Source organism: Trichomycterus rosablanca, chromosome 26, assembly GCF_030014385.1.
Source record: "Trichomycterus rosablanca isolate fTriRos1 chromosome 26, fTriRos1.hap1, whole genome shotgun sequence".
NCBI classification, from domain to species: Eukaryota; Metazoa; Chordata; class Actinopteri; order Siluriformes; family Trichomycteridae; genus Trichomycterus; species Trichomycterus rosablanca.
The window spans coordinates 12727760-12752314 of NC_086013.1; the positions used below are offsets into that span (position 1 = coordinate 12727760).

General features: G+C 39.6%; 1 protein-coding gene across 1 annotated transcript in view; it reads left to right on the top strand.

Moving 5' to 3' along the window:
* The first annotated feature begins 4017 nt into the window (after nt 1–4017).
* spns2 (SPNS lysolipid transporter 2, sphingosine-1-phosphate) overlaps nt 4018–24555 on the top strand; it is an 84058-nt gene continuing 63520 nt past the window's right edge. Inside the window, exon 1 of the mRNA XM_062988503.1 lies at nt 4018–4369. Coding sequence (XP_062844573.1) covers nt 4138–4369 — 232 coding nt within the window. The 5' untranslated portion in view covers nt 4018–4137. The remainder of the gene's footprint in view (nt 4370–24555) is intronic.

A 24555-nucleotide genomic window follows, 5' to 3' on the forward strand; every position in this document is an offset into this window, starting at 1 on the left:
TAATCCATGAGGCACATTAGGTTTTCAATGATTTTTACATTCTTATATCATCAATAATTATGCCTAGCTTGCTAATTGGCTTGTTTTACTACAGCAGCAAATAGAGATGGGTGAATCCAGGTCCTGCACACTTCCCAAATTGCATGGCAGGAACTAATTTATAACAAATAAGCATATCACAGTCAAGGATACATTAAATATATGGGCTGATAGTAGTTACTCTCAGTATACGTGTACAGACAAGCCATGGATCACCGTGTCTTGGTGGGTCAGAGCTGTTGTGACAGCATATTATGTAACTGATCCTAAAGTTTTGGCTCATGTCAATGGTGGGTGCTCCAACCAAAAATACATAAAATATATTAAACACAATACCTGACTGTACACCTACACCAAGTCCTAACAGTGTCTGTGTTCCTAATAAAGTGGATAGTGAGTTTTAACAGTATTTAAAAATCCCAATAACACTGCTGTACCTGATCACTCATATCACAACAACACACACTTCCATATCATTACCACGTTAGTGCCATGCAGTGCTCAGAACCACCCACCACCCAAACATTATCTGGCAGATGGGGTCCTATAGGGGCCCCTTTTGATTGATGAAAGGGGTACAAGGGCATAAAAACGTTTACAAAGTAACACAATGTTTGTCTGTACTGTAGGTGCAAGTTATAAAAAAACCAATAAAGGTATGTCCCTAGTAGGTGTTCCTAATTATGTGCTGGTTAAGTGTGGATATTTAAGCAATATCAGTAGCTGTCTGGCAACTTATTGGTCAGGATCCTGGTCAGGATCGCAGTAGATCTGGCTTCCAGAGAATCACTGGTTGCAATGCATTAACAAACCCCGGACAGGACGCCAATCCATCATAGAACCTCAGCCACCGAGTGAGTCATGATGCATGACCGGCTGATAGCACCACTGGGGATTTGAACCCTAACTAATAGACGATTTTATTTGTGTAATGTCCTGCTGTTTGTTTCTGATCTTCTCTTCCTCTGCTGTAACGTGTAGCAGCTACATGAGCGCATGCATCAGATCACGTGTCTCTGTTCTGCTTTAATCTGGCTGATCAGAAAATCAGTCACCTTTTCAAACACATCAAACTTATCACAGAGTGAGGGAAACTATGGCCTGTACTGGGCTAACATTCCTGAACTTTGGATGGAAATCAGCACACGGTTCCTTCAAACTTTAACAGAAGATTCAGACTCCTGCTGCACAGCAGGATCACCATTTAATAATCTACACAGGCTCAAGCAGCTGGTTAAATTGGTCTCGGGTGTATAGAGTCGAGTAAACCACAGTGTAGCAAAGTCTCAGTGTTTATTTTCACATGAGGGGTTTTACTGCATTGCAGTGCCAGCACATGGTGTCCAAACCATTTTGACAGATCAGATTTGTGTCAGAATTGTTTTCTATTCCAGAATCGTTTTGAATGATTGAACTGATTTAGTAGAGATGTTCAATCTAAATATGATCATTCATATAAATATATTCATTCAGTCTGTTTTACCACCACTTTATCCTGGTCAGGGATGCAGTGGGTCTGATTCACTGGGCAAAAAACAGTTCATTACAGGGCACACACACGCTCACACACACTTGCAATTTGTAATAGATCTAACTGGCCTGATTGCACGTCTTTGGACTTGAAAGAGGAAACCAAATCATCCAGAAGAGGGAAAACATGAAAACTCCACACAGACAGGACCCTGCCCGCCTGGCCAGGGAATCAAACTCAAACCCTTATTGCTGTGAAGCAACAGCACTACCCACTGCACAGCCATAGCGCCCTTTTACAATATTATTTTTTAATTAAATAATTAATATCAGTTTGAATATTGTTTTTCAATTAAGCCATTATACAGTATAACCAAATTAATGAATGAACCAAGGGGTTCATTTTTTCAACATATAATGGGTTTCTGCAAACTCATACTACAGTTCTCAGCAAATACTGTATAAAGAGATACGAAGAGAAAACATTTCTGTCCAGTGAATTTCTTTCAAGTTCTTCTTTCAACTACTTGTCTTCTGTTATTTCCAATTATTAATTTGTTTATTCATTTATTTATTCATATTTAACTGCTCAATCCTATTTAAAATTAAAAGGCCAATTCTTCACATTGAATCATACTCTTTTCCACAAGTCCCTTATTCAAACCAAAGGCATTTTGTAGTAGCCAATCCATTCAAACCAACTTTTAAATATAGGGGACGACCATGGGTACACAGAAACAGCACTAAGCAGAAGCTCAAACCCCTCCAGGACCAGTGAGCTGTGCACCAACACAACCATTGTGCCTCTGAACCATGCCAGTCGTCATTCTGCTCAGCTCTATTAAACTCCAGCATTCATGTTTTCTTCAGCTGTATTCTTTTACAATTAGCCAACGAAAAGTTTACACTGTATCCACACTGTACCCTGTGTGTGGAAAAAAAAAACATTTTACTGAGCAATGAGCTCCAGGCATTCGTCCAAAAGTATTAAGACAGCTCAACTGTTTCTTACATCTGTAGGGAAAAATACAAAGTGTGTTCAGCTCTATAAACAAAACTACTCCAGAAGTCTCTCTTTACTTCGAGTTACTTTTTATAGCTCTTCAAGCAATGCTTACAAGAGCTATTTACCAAGGTGATCACCAGGATAAGCAAGAAAATGAGATCAATCTTTTACTGATGTGAGATTGTGGTAAATAAATGCAGATTAATGCTAATAACTTTTTCATTTTATTTTTACAACACAATTATTAAACAAGTAATTTAAATAGGGTATCTTTCTATTCAAAATCAATTTTTAAAAAATCAACAAATAAATATATTTTGCTTAGTTTTTTTAAAACCTTGGCTTTAAGTGTATTTATCTGATAAAATGTATAAATGATGTATTAACGATAAAATGTGAAATAAGCAAATGAGTACTTATCTAAATGCATATAGCAAATGCTTGCATATTGTTTTCTATTTATTTATTTATAGAAATGTATGATTTGATTTTTCATCTTTATTCTGTTCTAAATCCCCATGTCTAGATAATAACCACAATTCATTTGTTTGATTGTGGTAAATTATGAGCTTTATTTAAATATGTTAGCATTTTAATGACTGTTTAAATATGTAAAAAGAAATCATAAATACAAAAACTAATAGATTAAATAAAACATAAATAGGTAGTGTATGTGCTGCAGTATGATCGTCTTGTTTACCTGAGATTTAACCTCTATTTGTCTGAAGAGGTGAGCTGAGAAGTTTGGCATGTTCTTCCTATGTCCGTGTAGTACTCTGGTTTTCTGTCACCTGCCAAACATTCAGATGGTGTACTGGCTGATTCATATTGCTCCTAGGTGGAAGTGGATACGTTGACGTGTGATATAGGCTATTGGCGGACTGCCCGAGTGTATTTCTGCCTAGCAACCAGTGTTTTATGGTGGCGCTGGACCCTACGCAACCCTGATCAGGATGAAATACATCAGTAATATCTTATTTTAAGCATTTATATTTATATTTAGACTTGTATGTTTTGCAGCGGGTCATTTTACAACGTTTACAACGTTTACAGGTATTAATGTGTGTGAAGGAGAGAGTGAGCTGTGTGAATAAGATTGTCTTTATTGTATTTTTCGTGCACTGCAAGCATCTGTGTAACCAAAAACAACAATCATTGTATGTGTGAGCAAACTTGGCCAATAAAGCCTGATTCTGATTTTGGGACTGGTGAAGCAGCTGCTCATGCACACGAGTCATTGCACACGAGTCATTGCACATTAAATTTGATTAAGTTTTTCTGTCATGAAACACCGCAAATTGCAAATGACAAAGCACCAAACCACAGCTGACATTTTTTGGGACCGCATTCTTCACATTCCTCACACACCTCCGGTACGGTGTGCGTGTGTGGGCGTGGTTAAGCTCGCTCCGCCACGCCCCCTCTCTCGACAGCCTGACAGCGCTGAAGCAAAAGCTCGTGCAGGAGCGCGCGCCGCTGTCACTGCTTACCGAAACATGAACCGTGAATCGTTCGCTTCTTCCCTCCGACGTTAGAGCTCCGTTACCGTGTTCAGACCTCCGTCTCATTCTACCTGAGAGTGTTTCTTCATCTCCGCGGCGCTGGATCTGGTGGCTGAGAGGATGTGTGTGGAGAGTGACAGCTGCGATCCGGAGGGCTGCGGCGGCCCGGCTGAGGTGCGCACGCTCTCCGGCAGCATGAGGCACGCGCTCAAAACGAACCCCGAACTGCGCGCCTGCACACCGGGTCAGAAATTTCGGGCTGCCCTGATGCGGTGCCGCTCCCCTAATGTCGCCGCAGCCATCCTCAGCTTCGGAAATGTGCTCAATTATATGGACAGATACACCGTAGCGGGTAAGAGCTCATCTCTTCTTTGTGTGCATGTCTTGACTATGTGGAGATGCGCCTGTTAGTGGGATTATTCTCGTGCAATCAGTTTTGGAGTGAATATAGTTTCGGTTTGGCCGTGAACCTCACAGCTTGATCATTTATTTTATCATGAGGAAGTCATTAAAATGCAAAGTGCATGATGAGGGGTTTTTTTATGAATTGGAGACATGCATGCTGCTTTGGGCATTGCGCACAGGCTTGCTGGAGTTCAGACGCAATTGCGTTCTATTGAATGCTGTACTTTGCACAAATGATTCCAATCATCCTATTTAAGCATGTTTTGTGACACATTTAGTGCAGTGATGTGAACTCATTTCATGCAAAATATTTGCCTCAACTTGGAATTTGTACCAAATTACCCAGAAATATTAAACAGCAGGGTGTAAATTTAACCAGCTAATGGAGTGGATTAAGGAGTCTGATCTTCACCTTTGGTCACTGGTATACCTGTGGGTGTCTTTCCATTACCATGCTCTAATTGCCTCTTGGTTAGAACAAGTGTGAGTGTGTGATGCTCTGTGAAAGCCTGGTCCAGGCTATTTCCACTATGCTCCATTTGTATCCAGGTGGAAAAATAAATTAGTAGCCTATATATGTAACTTGGGATATGGGTGGCAGGGTGGCGCAGCTGATGAACTGGGGGCCACCCAACAAAATGACTTTGATCCTCACCTCTGGTCACCTGTCTGATCTGTAAAAAGATTGTTCTGACCGTGTCTGTATGAGTTTCCTCTGGGTGCCCCAAAAACATGCAGAACATGGGCTGCTCTGGATTGCCCCTAGGTCTAAGTTTGTGAATACATGAGTTCTGCCCGGCGACAGATTGGCACTATGCTTCATGGTGTATACCAGTGTTTCACCCTGACCCAGACCGGGCTGAAGTGGTTAGTAAAATGAGTGTAGGAAAAGACTGTTCTGATGGAAATAACTTATGGTATAATAATAATAATGGAATAAGAACTCACTAAATCTTTTTATTAGTTTAAGGACAGTAAGTTTTTTACTGTAAATGTATGGAAATACACTGAAAATAAACCCCAGGAATTTATCAGTATGTACGGCTTTTAATATTGATTGACTTGAACCCTTTTTTACATTATGTTGAAATCCATTAAAGCTTTAGTTAAGGCTTTAAGTTGGGCAAATCTCTTGCCCAGCCACTCAATGGAGTTGAAATTAGGTCTATAACCGTCTTTACTGGTTCTGGCAATGGGATGCAGTTAATTTTCTGAACTGTTAGTCATTGCTGCTAAAAGCATTTCCACTTCCACAACATGATGTTACCTGGCTGATGTTCTTTATTTGGTTAATGACATCAGTCTCACATTTATTTAAGACTTTGTTCACGTCTTTTTTTACAGAAACATGGTGAACCTTTCATACAGTCTAATTATGGCAAACAGACTGATTCTTTAGTTCTTGTGCCACTAACAAAATGTTAGAACCATTCCATTCATGTATATGTTCTTTAGGAAACCAGTATGATCCTGCTATGGCACTGTTGGATCATCACTAGCAGTAAAAAGAGTATCGATTTCATCCTAATCCAAATCTCTTTATTTAACTCCTCGGCTAATTAACAGTCCTGAAATGGGTTAAATTAGGTAACAGCACAAGAACACCGTACCTATCTACTCTAGGGCTAGTCCAGGGCTTTGGAACCAGGATTGAGAACGTTGATCGTTGATGTAAGAAAAAAACTCAATACCTTTATTTTTTTGTGTGAAGGTACATTGTATGACTTTCAGGTCTGAGGTGATTGTCAGTTCTCAGCTGATTTAATCATTTTCAATACTGTGTTGCAAAAGACTTTGGTATCACGTTGATAGAGGTTTGGACACGACAATGCCAGATCAATCTAATCTGACCTGGCTGATTGGGATATCCCTCTGTGTGTGGATTGTATTGTGAATGTGAATCTCTAATCAACCTAAAACAAAGCCTTCAGGGACAAAGTGAAACTCTGGTGTCATGAGGAAATGATGTATAATTGCCTGTCGAGAACATGCCAGGCTGGGTGTAGAGGAGTCAGTTAATTACCTGGGCGATCAGGTATTTGTAACACTATGATTAGGGATGAGGATTGGAAATCGCTCTTTAACTTTAGCTGCAGTCTAATTGATTAAACCTGTCCTAGAACTCACGTGGCATCTATGGAGTGTTTCTGTGTCTAATTTTTAAAGAAGAAGAAGAAGAAGAAGCAAGCATGTGCATCTTAGAAGCCACGTTACAGCAATAAAGCAGCAATATTACAGCTAGAATGTGTATGTTAATAAAACCTCTAATTTTTTTTTACATTTGCTATTATGCATTGCAGTCACCTTATCTAGTTACATTATGTAGCAGTGTAAAGCTTGCATTTAGCATGATCAATTTTTGTGGGATATAGTATAAAAAAATAACTAATAATTTATGAATTTATTGTAAATTATAATAATTATTCAGCTTTAAGTGACTGGATGGTGATTGAAACCGAAACACCAGCTGGCAATTGGCGCTTTCCATAAATAACCAATGGGCTAATTTGCTACCCAATTTAATTAAACACCATATGATGACTAATGGATCATGGTTTATGGATTCAGCATATGGATTAACATAATTTGGATATTATGAGCGCACACTGTACAATTTTTAGTCATTACTCATTTTATATCATTTCTTGGGAATGTGTTTCAGGCTGCAGTGACTCTGATTCGACGTGCTATTATAATAATTGGCTGTTCAGAACCAGGTATACGATGCCAGTGAAGCTATATTTGTCTTGGATCAATTTCTTCCGAGCTGGAGGACTGGATTAACTCCCATAGAAAACAGGGTTGCCAGATTGTAGCCCGAAACCAAGTTGAAATATGTTGTTCTCTTTAGGTTAGCTTGATCCTGCCAATAGTAGATAGCCAATAGCTGGATCCTGGATTGGCTACTTTAAATCACCCATAAGTGTGAGTGGCTCTGAATGTGTGTGGAACCATGTGATGCCCTGCAATAACCTGGGACTGTGTTTGCAGCCTCCTGTTCCTGTTTACCTGTAGATTAGCTATACGTATTATAAGAACTGTGCTGTCAGTGGTCAAGATACATTAATGCTTACATTAAATAGACTGTAAATATTCGCTTTCTATACTGTCAGTGTTGTAGAATATAGAAAGCATGGCCAAAAAAAGAGATTTAATTTATATAAGAGCCCAACGTTTTATATATGTCCTGCTCTTATGATATAAAATGACATCTACCATATCAGAGGCAGGACGTACAGAGATGTGAAGATGGCGAGAGTGGAGCAGCAAGTGCCGTATGTAGACTGCAGTAATATTGCAGCAGTGGAAGGTGTGGAAAGTGTGCGCATGTGTGTACAGTGTGTGTGTGTGTGTGAAGTGAGATAAAGTGTCTGTGTAGGCTGCAGCTGTGTGCATGTTGTGCAGAACAGGGGGTGGTTCTACTCTGCACCTCAGTGCCTGGATCATGCATTAAACATAAGGCGCGTGTGTGTGTAGGGTAGGCGAGGGTTGACGCAGCCGTCCTGCAGCCTTCAAGCTGACCATTCGTTTGGGTGTGTGGGTGTGTGTGTGTGTGGGGTGGGTGGGGTCAGGTGAAAATCCTTCCTATTACTGTTCAATCATTTCCACTGCAGTCATAGTGCTGTTGGTTTAATGAGTATCAGCACACGTGTGTTAGTGTATGTGTGTGGTGGTTGTAAGAGGGGCTTTGGGAAAACGTCAAGGTAATCCCTGACCTCATGGCTGCCGATAAAAAAGATGACAGATTACCCTAGAGAAATTGCAAAGATGGCATCTTTTAGGCTCTCGGTGATGAGGTCATTGCCGTGGTGTCTTATGGGATTGTACACAACTAGACACAAACACACAAACACACACACACACACACACACACACACACAATGTGGCAGTCACAAGGAATTCTAAACATATTGCACCCCTTATATTCAAAGCTCAAGCTGCTATAAAGCCAAACCACAAAAGAAAGCCTAGACGCTGGCACACGATGCCATGAAACACCATGGCACATGTGACCGTTACAAGCGAACAAAGTCATATCCATTTTATCCTCGTATGAATTTTTTACGAGGCATCCCTTGCAAGATGAGGGCACTTTACAAGCTGCACCGACGCGGAGAAGAAAGCAATTAAATAAAAACGCAGTTCGCAACGCTCCCTCCGCCAAGGACTACAACACCCCCCCCCCCCCCCCATCCCTCATCCCTCGCACGGATCTTCTGTAAGACCAAAACAAATAAAAATGAAAAAAGGGAAAGTGCTTGGAAAATTCAACATGGCTTTTCAATTTGGTAGGTTTAATTGATACCTGGCAGAAATGAGGCTGCATTGGGGTTCTAATTCGGGCTCAACCACACGACGGTAAATACAGTGGCAATAAAGTGGCACAGAGGCACTTTTTGAGGAAGGAAATGGAAAACTGCTGTTTTGAACTGTGTGGGTGTGAGTTCAGTAAATAGGTCTGTTTGGACGGTTTGTCTGGCTTGTAAAACAGATACAGATTTAGCTCACAGAGCACTTTTTTTGTCCATTTATGTCCCCCATTGGTCCCTTCAGGATGATCCAGTTTTGCTTATGCCGCCCATCTTGCCAACGTGCCAGCATGGGCCAGACGAATTAAACTGTTTAGTCTAATGACCAGTGGCTTTTGCATATTAATCTTAGGGACAATTAAGAGTAGCCAAAAATGTCCTGTGTCCACATGGTTATCCTGTTGGTGCCCTGGTTCCCATTCACTTCCCAAGAACATGCAAACTGTAGGCATAAACGCTTTAAATTACCCCCAGGTAAGGGATTGGCACACCGTTTAGGGTGTACACCAGCCTCAGACTCTGTGTTTCCCAATGGCATTGAACCCACAACTGATCAGAATGAAGCAACTGATCAGAATGCGCACTATATGGTCAAAAGTATTTGGACATTTGATCATAAGCTTCCAAACCATAGACGGTACCATGAAGTTTTGGTTTGTGAGAAGTCCAGGCTTGCGTCTGACATTCTAATTCATCCCAAATGTGTTGAACTGGGTTGAGATCAGGGCTCTGTGCAGGCCACTGGTGTCTATCCAGACCACATGGAACTCTCTTTTATACAGTTGTTTGCTATGGATATTGCTAATGCAGCTAAACTCATTAATTGGATTTAGCCATGTGGTGTCATTTTATTTCCAAAGAGTTTGAAAACACATGGGTATTTTACTAAAACTGTTCTTATAACACTGGTGCAATACAAAAAATCTTATTAAATTAGACTTCCCCTAAAAAAGTAATCCCATTTTTTGAAAGAACACTACTGGTTTTGTGCTTGGTTTTCAAACATTTGACAAAATTCCCACCAAAGTGTACAAAAAGGTGTAATTTTATATAAATATTGCAGACAGTGACTGCTCTCTTCTCTCAGGACATTGCTAAGTTGCTAGCTAGCTAGAAATGTGGTTGCTCTACTATTGGTTTAAACTTTTATACTTTAAATTACTATTTTCTCAAAGCATCTGTGGTATGAAGTCTTACTTCTTGTCCGTGTACAGAATTTTAGTCCGGGTGTGAGGGCTAATCCCCTTTGGCCTGCAGGCAAATGGACAAGCCTGCTAATACACACTCAGGGCAAAAGCAGCCGTGTCTTCTTTTGTCATAATTACATTTCAGTTCCACACTAGCTGTTCCAGTCGGACTTGCTGTCTGTAATAAGACCAGAGCACTCTCAGCTCTGAGAACATCACTCCTCCTGCTTTACCGTCCTCTGCCCTGACATGAGAAGGTGAAAATGCCTTTCAGCAGGGCTGTTCAAACACATTATGTCCATAATTTTTTACGGGACCCAGGCAACATAAACAATGCATCTTACCCTCTCTGTACAATCTGGTCCCACTGTGGTTTACAAGATGAAACATAAAGCCTCCACAAGGGGGCAATCGCGTACAAGTTCGTTTTGCATTTCTGTGCTGTTAAAATTAGTTTATTTGATCATTATTATTATTTTTCTCTCTGCTTGCGACCCAACTAAGTGATCTTTTGGTCAGAATCGTCTGACCAAAGATATCCATGGATGTTCAAATGACTCATACAAGCGGTTGTTCATCGTTTTCAAGTTAGTCCTGGTCTTACTGCTTTTGACCACATAACCAAAAGTATTTGGAACCTTTCTTTCCAGAACCATGGGCATAATGTGAAATTGGTCTTCCTTTGCTCATGTAAAAATGTCCACCCTTGAAAAATAGAAAAGCTTCCTCCCCCAAATTCTACATGTTTTGAAGCACACAGTTCTCTAGAATGTAATTGTATGTATAAATGAGGTTTCCTACAGTGTAAATAAACTAATAAGCACAATAATGTACTAACAGCCACAAGGCATTATTCAGCCTTCACCGAGCTTCACCACAACCAGATTCTTTTGTCAGAATGTTAGATGATAAGTCAATCTGTCCTTCATATTAGCCATTTTCATTTAAGACTTTTTGCATTGCACATTTTGATATTAGAGTTGTGTGCAGCTACTTAACCATGCAAATCCATAAAAACACCATTTCTTAAGACAGGAGTGGCCTTCTGTTAGCTTTAATAGCCTTCATTTGACAAAAAATAGCACTTACAGTGGACTAGGTGCAGTGGTGGTGAGCAGAAATGGTGAGCATCTAAAGTGATTTTCAATTGTAAGCAAATACAAAACAAGCAATTAGGGGCCCAACAGTGGCAACTTGGTGGTAGCCAAAAGAAGGCCATCTTATAACCTTGAAGGATTGAATGTTACTGAGAACTATGACGTAATACCTCTGGTAGCACTAATTGTAGCTTAAAAAAGTTAAAGTAGCTGATTAGTGAGTGAGCACATACTTTTGGTTTTGTAAACTCAATTCATTTCATACCTGAGTGTAATAGGTGGAGAAAAAAAAGTGAAAAAGTTGATTAGAGCTTCTGAAGAACTACCCAAGCGGTATGTTTTTAACATGCCAGATACAAATCGACAGTCTGCGAGTGAATTAAATTTTGAGGTTAGCTGAAGTTACTTCTGTTGCTTTTCCTCTGTCTTTTATAAAAGGCTTCCAAACAACAACGAGAACATTAGATCCATGGGAAACGCAGCTGTAATTGCATTTTATTGGCTTGTCTAGCTTGTCTAGCTTTTGGAAGCCCTTCAGAGAACAAACGGCTTCCACTTCTGCTCACTTCTGTGTTTTCATATGGGCTTCGTGGCTCAGAAGTCAGTGCTTAGCTCTTAGATGCAGCTATTATGTTATTACTACTGTCAGACTTAATTTAAAATACGCATTTATTACATTTAAAGACACAGATTGCGATATGTTTAATGGATAAAGTGTGTTTAAGTAACACTGGATATTATATTTTATTACTAGGGTGTTCGCTAATGGCTAGAAAGCAGCTAGCTACTGATGTAATCAGTGTTTTATTCCTGTCGTACTTCACGCAGGTTCAGAAATCTTAATCGTGTGTTTTTCTTGGGTGGCGTTTAGTTTATGGAAAAGCCTGCTGAAGCAGGAGCAGCTGAAAATAGTCGGTGCCTCTTTGGCTCTTTGGGTGCTGTGGCTTCTTTGTGTTCGCTGTGGATATTGGCCTGGCGTGCAACCATTTCTCCAACGACCAGCTCTTCCTCAATGGAGGTGTGTACTTGGATTTAGGAAACGGGGAGAAATAAAAATGCTAAGAGAAAAGCAGAGAAAATAAAAGTAAGGTTTTCTCTCAACCCCTAAAACGCGCCCATAGGTGGACTGTCTGCTCAAAAATAGTCCCAGGTTCATTCAAGCTGTTGTGATGCATTTCAGTGGTACGCTTTATGGCCAAAAGTATTTAGACACCAAGCTGTGAGCTTATTGGACATCCCATTATCCCATTTAAAAAAATGGTATTATAACAGAGTGACCTCTACGTTACCCTCAGCTATAACAACAACCACTCTTCTGAAAAGGCTTCTTTACACAATTTTACAGTATGTTTGTGGGAATTTGTGCCTATTCAGTCGAAATAGCAATGTCAAGAAAGTCTCAATTGACGTTTCAGTTCATTCCAGAGCTGTTAAGTGGGGCTGTTCAGACCTCAGTTTTTAAGCCAAGCTTTATTTCTTGGATTTTTTATAAGCTGGATGAAACTACATAAGTAGGTGAACTCGCAACGAACAAATTGTTAACATGTCCAGGGTGTATTCCTGCTTTGCACCAGTGTTTCTGGGTGATATCTGAAGATTAAATACATAAATTAAAAATAATAATAATAATAATAATAAATCCTCCTAGAAGATGTACCAGTAGGTGGATTTGCTGTCGCTTATAGTGTGAATGAGTAAATTCATTTGTAAGCATGTGATATTTAATAATTAATTGGTCCCCGTCATGATTGTATTCATGGAATGATTGAATAAATGCTTCAGGTTTTAAAAGTTGGATAACCCTACACAAGAAAACATACCAGTAGGTGGACTTGACGCTAGATATTGCCCCCAGGTATGAGTTAGTAATGAAGAAATGGATGAGCGTGGATGAAAACATCTTGTCTGTGGTCACTGCGCATTTGCTACAGACCTTCTGTTTTAACACGTCGGCTTGGTCACATGACCATCACGTAGGCAGACATAATGCATTGTCACACAGCCGTGACTTCAGTGTATATGTGTGTATGCATGGATAAATACACACCCACCAGACATCAACAATCACCCACTGAAAGATGTTTCGTCTTGTAGCAGCAAAACTACCAAATCTGACCCATTCAGTGACCCATTGTCCCAAAATTCCCATAATAAGCAGGAGCAGAACAGTGCCGGCTGGCAGCTTGGTTCTGTGTGTTTTGATGGGCTCCTTTTTCACAGAGTCATGCTGTCTAAATGAAGACACAAAGGCTGCTGGTTCATTTCATTCTATACTTTTAGTGCTGATGACCGGTGGATTCGGTGTTCTGCTTTTAGCGGTGCATGTCCGGGCAGTTTTTTCAGAACTGGATGGCTGTAGCGTGTTCATTCAGCTGGGTGTGTTTCAGAATGCGAGGAGATGAGTTTGACGGACAGCTGAGGAGCAGGAGAAACTAAAGAGGGGTGGAAGAGTGACCCGTGAGGCACACACTCCTGTGTGTGATGGTGAAGGGTGTGCCAGTCAGTGTCGGATCAGTTTTCTTTTTAAGACCTCAGTGGTTTAGAGTCACGGCTTCTGACCCTAGTAGGATCATCTGTGACCCAAACCTAACACTTGTCCAGGATGACTGAAGACTGGTCTGTTTAACCACCGATTCATCAGGGTCATGGTGGTCGTTCAAGGCAGCTCACTAGGTTTTTCGGACAGACCCATAGTGTGTGTGAACAGTTTTGGCTAACTTTATACATTTCTACATACACTATATGGCCAAAAGTATCCAGGCACCCCGTTCCAAAACCATAGACATTAATATGGGGGCGCTCTCACCCTATTTTTTAAGGCAATGACAAAGATTTAAGAGTGTGACTGTCAAAAGTCAAAGGCACCCATGCTGAACAATCCATGCTGGGCAGTCAGTGTTCCAAATCATCCCATTGTTTCAGCTATGTTAAGGTCAGGGTTCTGTATAGTTTCTCCACACCAAACTTGTCAAACCATGTCTTTATTGACAAGACATTACCAGCAGGATGTGTGACAATGCCATCTCTTCTGTGGGTAAACAATGCACACATTGCTTGTATGGCTCATCTTGGTTACTTCTGTTACCGCTAGCAACCCAGTTAATTGTTTATCTATAATGATTTGGTATTTTTCAGTCACTTAGGGTCTTTATTTTGTTTATATATGCTGCATTTTAATATGAGGAACAAGCACTAGCCCAACCATAGCAATAGACATCACCATGCACATTTTTGGAGGTGGTTCTAATGTTTTGACTGATCAGTGTATAGTATATATTAAAATTTTATTCTACTAGTGTATGATGTATTTGAATATTTATGATGTATTTTGAATACACACTTTCAGTCCAAGTGTGGTCACTTTTGCTTGAAGATGTGTGTCAGTTTTCTAGTATACCTTAGGGTCTGAATTGTGCCCACTTATAGTTTTTTGAAAGCCTGGCATGGCTAAATAATGAAATATTATTATACTTTCTTATTATACTATACAATCTGTGCAGGTCTGTATTTTTGTCTGGTCTTTAACAGTGTGTCATTCTATTGTGTTAACAAATGCATTCTTTCTATGTGTTGGTGTTATGATGTCATTACTCACTCGCTTCAAGGTTTACAATCTACAGAAACTGGCTTCTCACTGGCTTCTTTTTCCTTCTGCTGTGTCTGTTCATTTTGCATTTACAGACAGGTGTGCACTGGTCAGACTGGCTTACACTCACCTGACTATTAATACCTCGGGCTGGACAGACACACCTCAACTTCCTTTCCTCCTCAAATGATGTCAACATTCCACCAATTCTTAAAATTTATTTCACATGTTCAGGAAGAACATACACCCTATTATAAAATGTGTACGATGTGTGGAAACCTTTACATGTGTACATAGACAGACTTCTGACTTCCAGTCATACAATCATTCATGCAATTGTTTAATTCATGCAATTCCGCAACATTAGAATATTTCTGGTAAATGAACTACAAACGAAACCTACTTTGCTAAGCGCACTGGGGATTAACCTTAGCGAAGGTGTGAAGGTGTGTGTGTTCGTTCCCACACCTGCGGAATGTGGCGGCGGCGGTGTTCGGAATGTGCCAGACAATCTTTCTTGTTTTGCTTTCCCACACAGCTCTAAATCTCCCTGCTCATCCCACCCACGATAGTTTTATCAATCTAACTACCATGTAAGGTATCACATAGCTGATCTAAATATACACTTGTGATTCTTAGTTTCAGATTCATACACTGGAAGGTAAAGGTTGTGAACCCTAAGTAATCTGGATGTATAACTGTGACAGAATACAGTTTAAGCAATTAAGAGTTAAAAGCCTTGCTCAGGGGTCCAACAGTGGCAGCCTGGCAGATGTGTGGCTTAAACCAGCAGAAACCCAAATACTAGTCCAGTGAATTTCTACACCAATAAAATTCTGATCTTTCTTTAAATAGACAAACGTATATTGTTTAATTATTTACATCCAACCTGGAAAAGCTAAGTAACGTTTTGGGCTGCCAATTCTTCATAAGCCTACTACAGCAGTTTTGGAAGTGTGATGTGCCCTACCCTATCACAAAAAGGCACACAAGTTTGCCCTAGGGTGATACAGTAGCGCAGTGGGTAGCAATGTTGCCTCACAGTAGGAAGGTCTGGGATTGATTCCCCAGAGGGGATTCTCCTCTCTGTGTGAAGTTTGCATGTTCTCCTTGTGTCTGCGTGGGTTTCCTCCAGGTGCTTGTCCTAAGACATGCAGTCAGGCCAACTGGCACTACTTAAAATTGCCCTAAGTGTGAGTGTGCATGTGAATGTGTGTGTTTGGCATGAAGGACTGATGACCTGTCCGGGGTGTTTCCTACATTTCACTTAATGAATCAGACCCATCGCAACCCTGACCAGGATAAAGCACGGCTAAAACAGACAATGAATGAATGAAGAAAAGAATGAGGAAAAAGAAATATACAAATTTCCACAGTAGTCCCACAATAGAACAACCTCCCTAAAAATAGAGGTAATGCAGTACTGCTGCTGTTCCCTTTAGGGATGGGCATCCTGCAAAAATGATACCAAGGGCACAGCATTCAAAAGTGATAGAAAAACTAAGTGTAATAGCAAAAGCCTTAAAATGCTTGCATAGTTCAAATTTTCGCTATAAGAAAAAAATTATATGAACCAAAATCATCTTAATTAACAAAAAAAGATTTGAAATTATAGGTGACGTGTTTTTTTTTTGTACCTCAACATCTTATAATGAAAGAAACAATTCATTTGAAATGCTGTCAAGTAATTTAACAAGAAGATGTTAGGATAGTGTTCCATTACTGGAGGCTTAAAAGAAGTTCAGTGATGCCATGTCTTTGTGTCCTCTAGTTTGCACTACTGAAATATTACCCAGACTGCTTTCCACATACTACCAGATGCTACGCCGTGCTGCGTCTCGAGTGTGCACCCTGCGGCGTGGAATTAAACTACGCTAGAAAAGAAGCGGGCTTAATCTCAAATTGATGAAGGAGCAATAGAGATAGATGGCAGAGCCAGAGCTGAGCCTTCTTCATGCGCTTTGTGATGAAAATAGCACTTTCCCAAATGAGGAAGCAGAGTTAACAGGAATGGCATGTGTGATGGCGCTGACTGGGGTGAACCGGAGGTTTATGGAGCTACACTCAATTAGATCTACCCTAGTAGTGCTTTTCTATACTGCACATATGTTTCTAATTCAGATATGGATTCGGTTTTCCTATGTAAAGCGTTTCTGCTCATGCTTACAGACCACCAGCATTGACTGCTAGTGTATTCATTACATTAATATACAGTAGCGCTTCTACACTATGTTGCACAATATACAATATTGGTCTGTCTGAAAACCTAGTGATCTCTCTACATAGATGCATTTTACGTTATCCTACGCTTCCGAGAAAAAGTCTGTCTAAATTCTTAGATGCCTCAAAATGCTGCCTACTGAGGTGCCTTATTTAGAAGCAATAAACTGACTGAATAACAAGGGAGCATACGATGCTTCCTTAGCAGTGAAGGCAATCCCAGCATTCAGTGCAGTACAACTAAATAATCTGACTTTTAAGTTCCACGTCTTATTAGTATCCTCTCTACTTAGGCAGCTCACTAGGTTTTCAAACAGACCCTGTGGGTCATAATAGGGACTGCTGTACCTTTGTCCATAACTTTGGCAAATGTTGATCAATTTTTATTTCTATTACTGTTGCAGTGCCAGATCATGATGAACAATTCAGGCTGACGATTGGCTGAGTCTAGTTTCCCTAGAAATGTGACGTGCTGACCAATGAACCTTAGGTTTGTTGTCTTGGCTGAACACCAGTCTTGAACTTGCTCTACACTGTCATAAGTACAACAGTTGATTCTGATAATACCAGCCCCACCTTTCCAAATACGGCTTTGATAGAAATGACCTACATACCTTCTAGGTATTCTGGTTTATCACAGGTGCCAGGATAGCCTTAGCTCTAGTTCTTGTTTTCTTATGACTTTAAATTTGGACCATTTTTATTCCTGATCTTTTGTCTTACAGAGGTTCAGTTTTGTTTAAATGCTTAATCATGAATCTTGAATAACAACACTGTAAATGGGAGGTAAATAAAGGTAGAAACGAAAAATGTGCTGGTAGAGACTCACTTTTGCTTTTGCTTTTGAATTGGTCAGGAGATCAGGAGTTACTGGAGGTTAATGATTTGTTTTTACTGCCTCATGACTTGATTTGAATGTTGTTTTGCATACTTATGTATTCACACTTGCTGGTGGCTGTTTCTTGAAGCAGAGCTTTGGTCACCATTTTCAAAGGACGTAAATGGTTGCCTGTTGTGTCATTGTCTTCTGGTATTAGGGCAGAATGAAAGACGTAACTCCAAGGAGCAAAATATTGTATAACATAGCAAAAATAACACATTTAACAATACATTTACAGGGGGAAGTCCTTTAATGGACATACTATAGACTATAGAAGTCTCAGATGTGCCACTGGCCAGGCTTGATGCTCAACAGACACAATTGCCCTGAGGAATTGCTCTGCAACAGCAACTCCTACCATCACCGAGGTGAGTGGTGGAAGAATACAGAAAGAGTAGCGTGACTCTTTATGAGAATTTGACTTCACAAAGGTGTTTACCAATGTGCAGCCCTCCTAGGCCATCAAGGGCACCTGGTAACAGGCAGTGCAAAGAGGTGGACAAAAAACATCAATGCTAGGTCAGAATTCCAACTCTTCATCTTAAACTGTTATTAAATATTAAAAGGCAATAAAATCTGTATATTTTTCTAAGGGTTTAAAAAAAAAAAAAAAAAAACTACTTTTTCGGTTCTCTTGCCGCTCTGTCACAGGAGTAAAGGCTGCAGTTTGTTGATGTTAAATTGAGCTTGAAAAACCAGCCTTCAGGCTAATCCAGCCCTGCTTGCCTTAAAAACACCAGGCCTGTCTTATTTAGCTCTGAATTTCTGTCTCTTGCTTACTTAAATATTCTATCTTTCATTTACTTTGCTTTAAACTTTACTTCTCTGAGAGTATCGATCTGGTTCCTCTCCTGCAGAGAGGTCTCTCACCAGTCTACAAGTTAAAAATTCTCTCGCTTTCAAAGCCTTTCATCATTCAAAAAGTAAAGTCAGACAAATCTCCTTATTCCACAACTTAGTGAGAAAAACAATAGATGAAGAACATTGTCTCAGACAATTACATTTCCTGGCTTACGTTAAGCAAGCGTAGCATGAGTACTGTGCTGTGCATGCAAATAGTTGTAATTAAGACAGCGAATCAAGCAGTTCAGTCCTTCATTCAGTGTTAATTATCCTCAGAACGGGGATTTGCTGACCCTTTGGGCGATTACCACCCACTCGACTCTTGGCTGTTCGAAAACACGGGGAGAAAAAAATCATATAATTACTGTAATTTCATGCCTGAAGTGAGGAATTTTAGAACAAAACTGCAGTCGGCAGTCAGCACAGGTGTTACAAAAAGCATCGATGGCAAAAAGCATAATGTATTTTTCACTGCATTTCATTTAAATTATTTTTCTAAATACTTTTGCTTTAAAATGATTAAATACATATAAATATTTAAATATTTTTATATAATAAAATCATACAGGTTTTAAGCATTATTTTATTTATTTATTTATTTTCTATTTTATTTATGCATTTTCTCCCATTTTCCCACTGCTGGGGGATCCCTGATTGCAGTTGAGGTGGGTATATTGCTGCTCACGCGCGTCTCCTTCGATCCGCCTGCAGCCCTTAGCGGAACACTTTTTCACCCATGGGCACGGTTTTAAGCATTATTAACAAATCATATTATAAATTATTTAATGTAAATGCAGTGACATTTTTCAGACATTCTGATACTTTTGTAATAGGTTAGAGTAGTGGTAGCTCAGCAGTTAAGGTACTGGACTAGTAATCAGAAGGTTATGTGTTCAAGCCCCACCACCAAGTTGCCACTGTTGGTCCCCTGAGCAAGGTCCTTAACCCTCAATTGATCAAACTGATTCAATCATGAAATGTAACATAATGATGGTTTAGGTTTTATGTTTTTTGCTTGTGAGTTGTACTGGTGCTGGGATTAGCATGCTAACAGACAGTTCCTGTGGAAGATAGCTAGCTAAAACAGTTACATTTATTATTTATATTATTTCTGGCTAGAATCACACACTAATTTCACACTTATTTCTGGCATGATCAAGGATTTAAGGTACGGATTTAGATACAGAGTGGCATATATATTTATTTTAATATAGTCCCTCAGTTAGCAAATGTATTCATGCTATCGTAGTTAAGTTTACTTTAATAGCACTAAGAATGTGGCTCAGTACAGACGCATCAGTGAATAAATAAAAACTACATTTTGTGCTTCAGACCGTTTGCCGCATGGCGATTTTTCTGGTCCGTTAGCTCACAGTCCAGATTATGCATTATAAATGTGCTATGCTGGATGTGTAGAGTCAGCTTAGCTTCTGGATCTTTTGCTTTCTCCATCTCATGCTTTTTGTGATAAAATATTTATCCCCAGTCAGACTGTAAGATAGAGTGTTGCATTTGTGAAAAGAATTCTGGTTATTATTCTTACTTTCCTTTTTCTGACCAGTAGAAAAAGAACGTGATTGTCTCTGTGGTTATGAGTCAGATGTTAGTGATGTATGGTGTGTTTGTGTGTGTTGTGAGGAATGAATATTCATGCAGACGGATTGAACGGGCCCTCACTGGATGGTACAAGCACTGTCAGCAGTCACATTGAAACTAAACAGTGAAGTTCCATGAATAATAATCATAACCATAATTACTGTAACAAATTTGACTCAGGATAATAAAAAATTCATTCAAAATTGAAGAAGAGGAATAAAATTGCTCAGTGGTATATTATAGAGGTAAATTTTGCGACATTTTATCCAATAACTAAACTTACCAGAGACATTTATTTAAAAAAAATCAATGTAGAATGTATATTGTGTTTAATTGTGGAAGTACACTACACTACCTACATACAATTCCATCAGTTAAGGACAATGCTCTAACCAATAATAATAATAATAATAATAATAATAATAATAATAATAATAATAATAATAATAATAATAATAATAATAATGAAATTAATAATAATTATTATTATTATTATAAAATAATAATATTAATAATTTGATTAATAATAATAATAATAATAATAATAATAAATAATAATATTATTCATAATAAAATTAATAATTAGTAAAATAATAATATTAATAATGGAATTTATAATAATAATAATAATAATCAAACACAAAACAGTATTGCAGTTGTTAAAAAATTTAAAACTTTAAGCATATCATTCTTATGGTGGAGGAAATTTTTTTACATTCACAATTTAGGCAATTAGCAGACACTTTTACACAAAGCAACTTACACTAGGTACAGTTAAAGCAATTGAGATTTAAAGACCTTTCTCAGTGACCTAACAGTGGCAACTTGGCAATGGTGGGGCTTGAACCAGCAATCTTTTTATTACTAGTCCAGTACCTTAACTACTAAGCTACCACTGCTATGCAAACCACACACTTCTGTGTCCCTTGTATTTTTGTAAATTATCTGCACTGTGTGTATTGTATTGTATTGTTTGTCATTGTGTTCTATGGCGCACCATGGTCCTGGAGGAACGTTTAATTTCAATATGTACTCATGTATAGCTGAAATGATGAAATCTTGAACTGATTCCTTGATATAATTTGCCATGCAAGTCTGTTTTTGTTTCCTTTAAAAAAATTCACTAAGCGCACAGTCTTAAACCATTACCGTTTGTAACGTTATTCAAAATTGCTTCACTGCTAAATAATATTTATGAGATGATCATTTACTTTGAAGCTGGTTGCTACAGTGTGGACTGCAAAATTGAAACGTACTTTCAAAACCAGAAAAACTACAAAACTGGCTGGTCACTATTAAGTTCTATAAGTTCTACAGTGATCTACAGTATGTAGCGAGACAGCAAAAAGCCGCCCAGTAACCGCGTCCGTCTGGCTTTACTCATTCTATATGAATGCACCTTTGTTTAACTGCACTTACCTAGTGACTAATTTTACTGTTAGTCACCAAGAAAACTTTTGTCCATGAATAGAACGAATGAATGATCGGATAATTTAAGGTTAATCCAGTGTTCTAGGTCAGTGATTATGCTGGAGTTTCTGTGGAACAGAAATGGACGTTCACGAAAAGGAAAAGACGCCTTTCGTGTCAGGAGTGGTTTCTACATTGAGCGGACGCTTTTGTATCATCTTAGTAAGGCACCGAAGAAAAATTATCTTCGTACCTGCTTCTTTATTTGGTGATTGATCTTGTAGCCTAATCAATTATAATGTAGGGTTAGGGTTAGGTTTAGGGTTAGGGTTCACACATGTAGAAAAACATCCATTTCTGTTCTGCAAAGGCTCAAACTCATTGTAAGGTGGAAGATATTAACTAATTCTAATCATTCTCTTTCGTTAAATTACATTTTTAGAAATACTGATCATACATGGTACAAATAAAAACCTGATGTTCAGCTTCAAGTTCATTGTATTTAAGATCGTGTCTGAGGGAGGAATGGTCAGAAAGGGATTTTTCTCATTGCTGTAGCAACAGAGACTCCTGCCATTTGGTTGCAGCATTAGCATGAGTAGTTCTGGAATGCAAGGGGTGTACCATGAATCTCCAAATGTGGTTTTGTTCTCTGTGAGAATCCAACCCAGGCTAGTATAAAGACCCGGCTGGCAACTTCACTCATGTGGAAGGGGCGGGTGCCAGTTTGCGGCGCACAAGCAAGCTGCAGAGGAACTGTAATAAGGATGATTAAAGAATGAATAATTAAATTTGGAGTAAAGTGTAAAAATGCCAAAAAAAGCAGCCATCTGGAACGTCTGGTGCAAAACAGTACAGGAATTCCAAAACACACCATATGCACCATATGCAATACACACTCCTTCTCTGACATATGCCCAGTTCTCAGACATCTGCACCGTGTTTGCGTTGCGAGTGGGTGTTTAATGTGTAAAATGGAAAAATCCTTCCCCCTTGCCTGCTTTGCTCGGGCACGTGGCCAGCATTAGACAGGAGGAGGAAGGACCCGCCGGTCAGGAGCCCGTCGACCACAGTCGAACATATTTGTGGCCGGCTCTTTTCCCTGCTGCTGCGTTGGTTTATAGTGCGCTGACTGCAGACAGGCCTTGATTTGTGGGCTGGGCTGTTTTCCCCTCCCTTTAAATGCACATAATTGCTAGCACACACACTCTGAGCTGCAGGGTTTCGTATCGATCCCCTTGACACATCAAGAGGGAATGCCCCATGCTTTAGCAGAGAAAGCAGGGATAAGGGAGGAGAGAAAGATGAAGGAGAGGCAGGATGTGCTTCTGTCAGCGGCGGTGCAGCATGACAGGAGTTTTACAGCGTGAGAGGAATGACTGAAAACGCCACAGAGTGGAAACGTTTCCTTACCACAAAGTGTAGCGTTACTCTTCCACGGGATATAAAAATTTACCCTCAACTAAGGAATTTCCAAGTGCGTTTGGCTGCATCCGAACTCCAGTGTTAGAGTCAAAACTGTCTTGGTTGAGACCAAAACAAAGCCAAGACCTATAAGACCTAACATAAGATCAAGTCTATAAATGGTCAAAACCAAATGTTACATGTTAGCACAGGAATATATAGCATTTAAAGCATGATTGGACTAGCTTGGTTCTTAAGTTAGCTAACTTGTTACAAGTTTGCTGTATTTCAGAATGAGGCAGTTGGCGTTCGGTTTGGAATTTGATGTCTGAGGGAGGAATGGTCAGAAAGGGTTTTCCTCATTGCTGTTGCAACAGAGATTCCTGCCGTTTGCTTGATGCGTTAGCATGAGTAGTGCTGGAACGCAAGGGGTGTAGCATGACTCTCCAAATGTGGTTTTGTTCTTTGTGAGAATCCAATCCAAGTCCTATAAGATCTAAGACAAGATCAAGTCTATTAATGGTCAAAACCAAAGGTTACATGTTAGCACAGGAGTTGATAGCATTAATAGCAACTGAATAGCTTGCTCATTAAGCTAGCTAACTTGTCTTTGTGGCACCTTTAAAGATATTAGTAAAAACTTGACTTTGTACAGGTAACCACTTACAAACTGTTTATTGATTACAAAGCAAAACTATAGCGAGTATTCAGAGATCACCGCACTTAGCTAAGTAAAGACACACTTAGCAAAATGCAGCTAGTGGAGCTAAAACGCTCATTTCAATTAAAAACAATTGTTAAAATATGATTCTCCACCTCTCGGCTCTGTTTCCAGCTCCCATCTTCTATTCTAAGAGTAAATAGGCCGATAAACTCTCTACCCTCTGCCCAACCTACTTCTCTAAAATAGCATTAAGGGGGGGGGTTGGTTTCTCTCAGGGGAGCCTCAAAACCAGGTCCTACTCCTCTCTTGTAATTCTCTCCGTCTGCCGACTACCGGAGAGACCCCTGGGTCTGCACAGTGACGTGTCTGTCCTAAAATACCGGTAGCCCTGGATGGTGAATACAGACTCCCCTTTTTGTCAGGGAGTGCCGACTAAAGGAAACAGAGCAGCGGTTGTGTTCGCCGGGGCTGAATTGATGACTACGTTCGAGTTTCTACCCTGGAAAACAAATTGTCATCTCATTTTGGTCAGACTCCTCAGAGGGGAAGGAATTTGGGCTCTTTGGTAACAAGACTAGTAATATTTTATACCAAAGGAGACTGAATCAGAGCTTGCTAACCGCACGTCTAAACAACTCTGTCTTCACCGCTGTTGTTTCCTCGTGGCTTAGACCCACACTGAATGCTCCTAGATTGGTTCATCTAAACAAAATGATTTTAAGGTCTTATTAACCATGGATGCAGCAGTAAAGAATGTAAATTTACACTCACTGCCCATTTTATTAGAAAATTGTATCTACTGAGCCATTTGTGTGACTTGGTAGCTAGTAAGAACATCAACTGTTCATGTAAAACATCAGAACATTGAATAATGTGTGATGGGTGACTTTGACAGTGGCATGGTTGTTTGTGCCAGACAGGCGGGTTTAATTGGAT